The sequence below is a fragment of the Octopus bimaculoides genome, chromosome 3 (assembly GCF_001194135.2).
Source record: "Octopus bimaculoides isolate UCB-OBI-ISO-001 chromosome 3, ASM119413v2, whole genome shotgun sequence".
In the NCBI taxonomy this organism is placed as follows: Eukaryota; Metazoa; Mollusca; class Cephalopoda; order Octopoda; family Octopodidae; genus Octopus; species Octopus bimaculoides.
Window position 1 is genome coordinate 119,601,495 of NC_068983.1, and position 7,243 is coordinate 119,608,737.

The 7,243-nt window shown below is 35.5% G+C and overlaps 1 protein-coding gene across 2 annotated transcripts in view; it reads right to left on the reverse strand.

Moving 5' to 3' along the window:
- LOC106876642 (protein phosphatase 1 regulatory subunit 37) overlaps nt 1–7,243 on the reverse strand; it is a 67,482-nt gene that overhangs the window by 26,057 nt on the left and 34,182 nt on the right. For both annotated transcript variants that reach the window (XM_014925256.2, XM_014925255.2), the window contains exons 6-9: nt 6,379–6,529; nt 5,480–5,625; nt 4,230–4,355; nt 737–878 (exon numbers count right to left, since the gene is read on the reverse strand). In XM_014925256.2, coding sequence (XP_014780742.1) covers nt 737–878; nt 4,230–4,355; nt 5,480–5,625; nt 6,379–6,529 — 565 coding nt within the window. The remainder of the gene's footprint in view (nt 1–736; nt 879–4,229; nt 4,356–5,479; nt 5,626–6,378; nt 6,530–7,243) is intronic.

Genomic DNA, 7,243 nt, shown 5'->3' on the forward strand with positions numbered 1-7,243 from the left:
CAACAACAAAAATCAACGAGCCACAATCTCCACTGGTTTGCTTGCTTGTCACCGCTCAACTCATGGACACAAGCAACGATTTCTTTACCGAAGAGTCACTGGCAATGAAAAATGGTGCCTGTACACCAATATGAATCAGCGTAAGGAATGGCTTAGCCCTGGTAAACAGGCAACACCACACGTGAAACAAGAACTTCATCCGCGTATAATGATGTTGTGCGTATGGTGGGACTGGGAAGGGATTATCCATTACAAATTGCTTGAATGGAACCAAACGGTCAACGTGGAACTCTATGGTCAACAGATGGAACGACTCAACACAGCTATTCAAGAGAAAAGACCTAATTGGCAGCATGGAGTTCTTCTGCTGCATGACAACGCCAGCCCTCATATCGCCAAAATGACCAAGGAAGCCATTCAAACGCATGGTTGGGAAGTGCTGCCACACTCGCCGTATTCTCCTGATTTGGCACCAATGGATTTCCACTTCTTTCAAATGTTATGCGCTGAGTTTCGTTCAATACTGATGCAGAATTGAGAGCTTGGTTGGATCAATTTTTCGAGTCGAAATTGGGTGATTTCTACCAACGAGGTATTGAAAATCTTGTTGAACATTGGGAAGAAGTTGTAAACAAGAAGGGTGAATACATTATTGATTAATTAATTATTTTTTATTTTTATTTAACAAATTTATCTTAGATAAAGAATTTCAACAAAATGCAGATGAGCTAATTACCTTCACATAAAATCTTTGTATTTTGCAAACCAAGTCGGATAAGAGATTTGCTCTTTAATAATCCATCTTTTAAATAATGAATTCCTTCATTTGTGATGTTATTGTTACCCAAGTTCAGTGTTTCAAGACATTCTAATTTTGCCTACAAACAATAAAAAAAGCAAAAACATTAAACTATACACATAAAAGTTTATTTACTTTCATAAGAAAAATACACAGGCAATGAAATTATTAAACTATGCTTTTTAGAAAACAATACAATAACCTTTAAATAGAGTGGGATAGATAAACTTCAGAAAAACCTGAAAATCATCATTGTCATTTAACGTCTGCTTTCCATGCTGGTATGGGTTGGACAGTTTGACTGAGAATTGGCAAACCAGGAGGCTGCACCAGGCACCAATCTGATTTGGCAAAGTTCCTACAGCTGGATGCCCTTCCTAATGCCAATCACTCCAAGAGTGTAGTGGATGCTTTTTACATGCCACCAGCATGGAAGCCAGTCAGGTGGCACTGGCATTAGCCACACTCGAACAGTGCTTTTTATGTACCAGTCAGGTGGTGCTGGCATTGGCCATGCTCAAAATGTTGCTTTTTATGTGCCACAGGGATGGGTGCCAGTCAGGCAGCACTGGAATCGATCACACTCAAGTGGTGATTTTTACATGCCACCGGCATGGGTGCCAGTCAGGCAGCATTGGCAGTGGCCACAACTACGATTTCACTCGGTTCAATAGGTCAGCATAAGCATGTCATATCGCCCAACGACTGAAGGGTACTTATAAATGTGCCAGCTACGCAACACTGGTATCAGCCATGACTACAATTTCACTTGGCTTGCCAGGTCATCTCAAGCATGGCATATCTCCAAATGTCTTGGTCGCTTGTCATTGCCTCTGTGAGGCCCAACATTCGAAGGTTGTGCTTCACCACTTCATCTCATGTCTTCCTGGGTCTTCCTCTTCCACAGGTTCTCTCGACTGTTAGGGTGTGAAACTTCTTCACACAACTGTCTTCATCCATACACATCACATGACTATACCAGCACAGTCATCTCTCTTGCACACCACATCTGATGCTTCTTAGGGTCAACTTTTCTCTCAGGCTGCTTAGACACTGTCGTGTATAAAACTGACATTACACATCCAGTGGAGCATACTAGCTTCATTTATTTCAATCCTACCCATGTTCTCAGCAGTCACAGCCCATGTTTCACTGCCATGTGGTATGGCTGTTCGTACACATGCATCATACAGTCTACCTTTTACTCTGAATGAGAAGCCCCTTGTTACCAGCAGAGGTAGGAGTTCTCTGAACTTTGCCCAGCCTATTCTAATTCTAGCAGCTATGCTCTCGGAGCATCCACCCCCACTACTGATGACTTGGTCACCTAGGTAACGGAAGCTATCAACTACCTCTGATTTTTCCTCCTACCGTCTAAAACTATGTTTCTCAAACCATTTTTTACATATGAATCCCTTTGATTCCTAAACTACTCGGATGAACTTCCACAGCCATTCAATGTCAAAAAAATTTTATTATATTTTTATCATTATATTTTATTAGGAACTGTATAAAAATAATTTTTGAAATGTTTTGTGTATTGTAGAAGTATAACAGATTTATTGGAGGTAAATTTTAACAAAGTTTTATATGGACACCCAAGGGCCATATGGACCCTAGTTGAGAACCACTGATCTAAAAGATGCAATGATCATCAGCTAGGTTTAAGAACTGTGAACTTGTATCCTATCACTGATACTGCAGTACATCTTTGTTTTAGTTTATCACATTGAAATTAGCAAATTTAGTTCTTTGTAGCAAATATCAAACTTGTTTCATCAGAGGTAGCTTTCTCTTGTAAACTATTTCATACTCTAAGTAAAATTAGATCCTTTATTAAACTAAGAAATAATATATGGTTGCCACAGGATATTTACTCAAACTTTTAGGTGGAGGCCTGTCTATATGGTAAGAAGTTTGCTTCCCAACCACATGGTGCTGAGTTCAGTTCCACTGTGTGACACCTTGGGCTAGTGTCTTCTACAATAGCCTTGGGCTGGCCAGAGTCTTGAGAGCAGATTTGGAAGACAGACACTGAAAAAAGCATATGCGCGTACATAAGTGTAAGAGACTGTCTCTTTGCCTTAACATCACATGATAGTTGCAAACAAGTGTCACCATTATGAAAGCAGTGTCTTTTATTTCCTATCTTCTGTGAAAACATGTCTGTTAATGGGAAAAAATATTACCTTACTTGGAAACAGGTGAAAGTTAGTGATAGAAAGGTCATCCAGCCATGAAAAATCCACTTCAATAAATATTATCTGATCCATGTGAGATTGGAGAAGTGGATGTTAAAATGATTATTTTGAGGATGATAATGATGGTGGTTTATATCAAAATACCATCATCATTGTCATTTTTTAACGTCTGTATTTTCATGCTCACATGAGTCAGATGATATGTTTTTCAGTTCCCAACCCTCACCTGTTCCCAAGTAAGGACTAATATGTGTGTGTGTGTGTGTTCATGGGTTAACATCACACAGTAGTTGTAAACAAGTGTCAACATTATGGAAGCAGTGTCATTAAAATACAAACAGCACAAAGGTCAAACACAACACTGCTTGTATGCCTGTGATGTTTGTTCACAGTTTCAATGTGCAATATCAAGACATGGAGACACAAACACATACAAACGAATATATATGTACATATATACATATACTCCTTTACTTGTTTCAGTCATTTGGCTGTGGCCATGCTGGAGCACAGCCTTTAGTCGTGCAAGTCGACCCCAGGACCTATTCTTTATAAGCCTAGTACTTATTCTATTGGTCTCTTTTGCCGAACCACTAAGTTACGGGGACGTAAACACACCAGCATCGGTTGTCAAGCAATGTTGGGGGGACAAACACAGACACACAAACATATACACACACACACACACACACACACATATATATTTATATATATATATATATACATATATACGACGGGCTTCTTTCAGTTTCCATCTACCAAATCCACTCACAAGGCTTTGGTCGGCCCGAGGCTATAGAAGAAGAAACTTGCCCAAGGTGCCATGCAGTGGGACTGAACCCGGAACCATGTGGTTCGTAAACAAGCTACTTACCACACAGCCACTCCTACGCCTATGTATCCACACATACACAGATTCTTTCAGTTTCCATCTGCCATATTCATTAATAAGACTTTGGTTGCACAGGAGTCTAGTAGAAGACACTTGCCCATTGTGCAATGCAGTGAGATTGAACTGAAAACCTAGTTGCAAAGCAAATCGCTTAACCACACAGTTATGCCCGTAGCTATTCATTAATTTTAACTCTCTCTACTCGACCTTAATTTGTTGTCAAATCAATGAAGCAGTAATTATTATCAATAAAGCAATAAAAGAAATAGAGAAAATGAATTTCAAACAGAATATTGATATGAAAAGAATTACATTAAAAAAGAAAAGGAAAATTTACCAGTGCTTCTGCAAGGTATGGCATTCCTAGATGTGATATTTGATTGTTCCACAATACTAATGTATTTATTCCATTAGGGCTAAGTTTTTGACAAAGTCCTTGGCATATTTTACCTAAACCAGTATCCTAAAAAATTAATAATATAAATAAAGATTTAATTGTCAAAGTTTCAATAAGGATTATAGAAAAGAAAAAAAAACTTATTAACAGAATTTTATACCAAAAGAATACAAGATCACATAAGGTAAAAAAAGATTAGGTCATTGAGTAATATAATTAAATTTGACAGTTCTATATTTCTGCTTAAGTTCAGTAAAATATCAGGCAGCAACCACTATTACAATTGCTTTGTGTGTCCAATAATGTGGATGGAATTAGGCAGTGATACAAAGCTACAATTATTGTTTTGTTGCCATTTACACAACTGCTGATAATCCAAGATTATATCAATACTTTTCCTTTTTCTTTTCCTCTTATTCATTTTTTTACAATAATCCAATGTTCTGCTTTTTTTTTTTCAAGTCATTTCAGTTCATTTCATTTAAGTGCCTTTAGGTAAAACAAAAACATCACAAATTTCCTTGTTTTCCTCCTGGAATTACCAGGCAGGCCTTGATTTTTTTTCCTTTCCAATTAAACTTTGTTTCTATCTTTTATTCTTTTACGTTGCTTTAAAACAACACATTTTCAGGCTTAGGTCTAGGCAGCCAGCTTAATTTTACCTGATATAGATTGGGTTACCTACAAGTGAAATTACAAAAGTATAACTAAGGGAAAAGCAAGTCTGTTCATAAAATGTTTTGCTTATACATTGAAGATAAAGTATGCAAGAAACTTTAGCTAAATTGGAGAACAATTCTGAATCTCACCAAAAGACAAAATGATTAAGAGAAAGTCAAAATCAATATTAACCCATTTGATACCATAATTCTGTTGAAATGCACTGCCTTTGTTTCATAATTAAATTTGAAGAATTTAGAAAAAAAGCTGTCATAACTAATCTGGAGTTTGGAATATAAATTAACATGAACTTTTGATGGAAAGTTTTAATTTAGCAGGCAGTTTGTATAATAGAATTAAGGGTAGCCTCAGGTAGATTGATATTGAAAAGGTTAAATCTAAGAACTGGAAATGTGTAAAAAATAATATTTTAGAAAATCAAAACAAATGATGACTCAGAAAGAGAGATTTTGATATATCATACTACAGGGAAAAACAAGTGAAAGAATATTTTCAGAAATGCTACCTACCTGAAGTTGATTATTTCTGAGATCAAGGAGCTGTAATTTACTGTTGAATTTAAGTAAATTTCCAATATCATTGCCATTTTTAGGACCCAGTTTATTGTCCCCAAGAAATAGCTCCTGTAATACTTCATTCCTTTTTAATGCTTCAACTGAAAAAAAAAAAGAATTAAAAAAAAAAAATTAATTCAGCATGGGAAACAGACATTAAGTGATGATGATGATAACAAAATAAGATAACATTGTTGAAAACAATTTGTCAACAAAAGTATTAAATTAATAAGGGCGTTGACTTATAAAATTTACTTAAGTGATGCATCACAACACCTCTAAAAGTATGAAACAGTAAGAAATATCAACAGCTGTGACATTCCAATTTCCAGTTCATTCTCATATAACTATACTGATGTCATTGTTGCATCAATTAGAGCTGTATTAGATATTGATGTGTAAGTCTCATTTTAAATATATTATTTTATTTTAATCAAATTAAACATTAAATAAATAGAAAACAGTACAAATATTTTACATCATAAAACAAACAATTAATTTGTGAGGTTCATCCTCGTCGTTGTCATAATTTACCATCCATTTTCCATGCTGGAAAGCAGTTTGAATCTCCTTGGCTCCAGTCTGTTTTGGCTTGGTTTCTACAGCTAGTTGCCCTTCATAATACCAACCATTCTAAAGAGTGCAGTGAGAGTCTTTTACATGTCACTGGAATGGGTGTCTTTTACATGTCACCAGCACTTGCCATGACCACAATTTCACTTAGCTTGATGTGTCTCTCCAAGTGCAGCAAATTGCCAGAAGCCTCATAGATTGAAATACATATTGTCTAAGTAATCAAACATAGAAAAGGTAAAGCTGCAATAAAATGAAATGAAATATAAAATTCAACTAACCAAGAACAAGCAAACAGTTTTCTGTTATAGAAGTATTTTCAAGATGTAGGACAGTTAAATTGGAACCCAATTTAAGAGATCGACCAAATATAGTTATAATACAATCATTTAGTTGACAACCTCGTGCATCCAGATAATGAAGACTGGGAGTCTGTGGAAGATAATAAGGATAATGTTATGTAATGACCATACCATAATATTATAAAAATGCTCTTCAATAAATAAACAACCTTCTTACAATGCTAAATTTTTTTCTTGACTACCATAAAAACCCATGTAATTTGCACACCTGTGTAATTTATGCAGGTATTTTCAGGTTAAAATTTGTTAAAAAAAGCCTTCTACTCGTAAAATTCACACCCAAAAGTTTTCAGAACTGCCAATATGGCCAGGGAAAAAAAGGTTTTTAATTCAGTTGTATTTAGCATAATTTCATTTACTTATGATTAGATTTTATTAAATTTTCATTAAATAAAAATAATTTCTGTTTAACAGATATCACATTAAAGCTATTAAATTACAAAGTGTTTGTGTTGTTTATAATAAACTTTATTTTACACTAGTCTAAGTACCTGGCGTTGCTCGGAAGTTTAAAGAATGTTAAAAGAAATAAATATATTTATTCTGATAAAAAAGATATTTTCAGAAAAATTCTATCAGATGATGTGAGAAATCAATCACTGTTTAATTATGTTAGCACAGGGCAGCAAGATGGCAGAAATGTTAGCATGCTGGGCTAATTGCTTAGCAACATTTTGTCCGTCTTTATGTTCTGAGTCCAAATTCCACTGAGGTTGACTTTGCCTTCCATCCTTTTAAGGTGCAGGAGTGGCTGAGTGGTAAGTAGCTTGCTTACCAACCACAT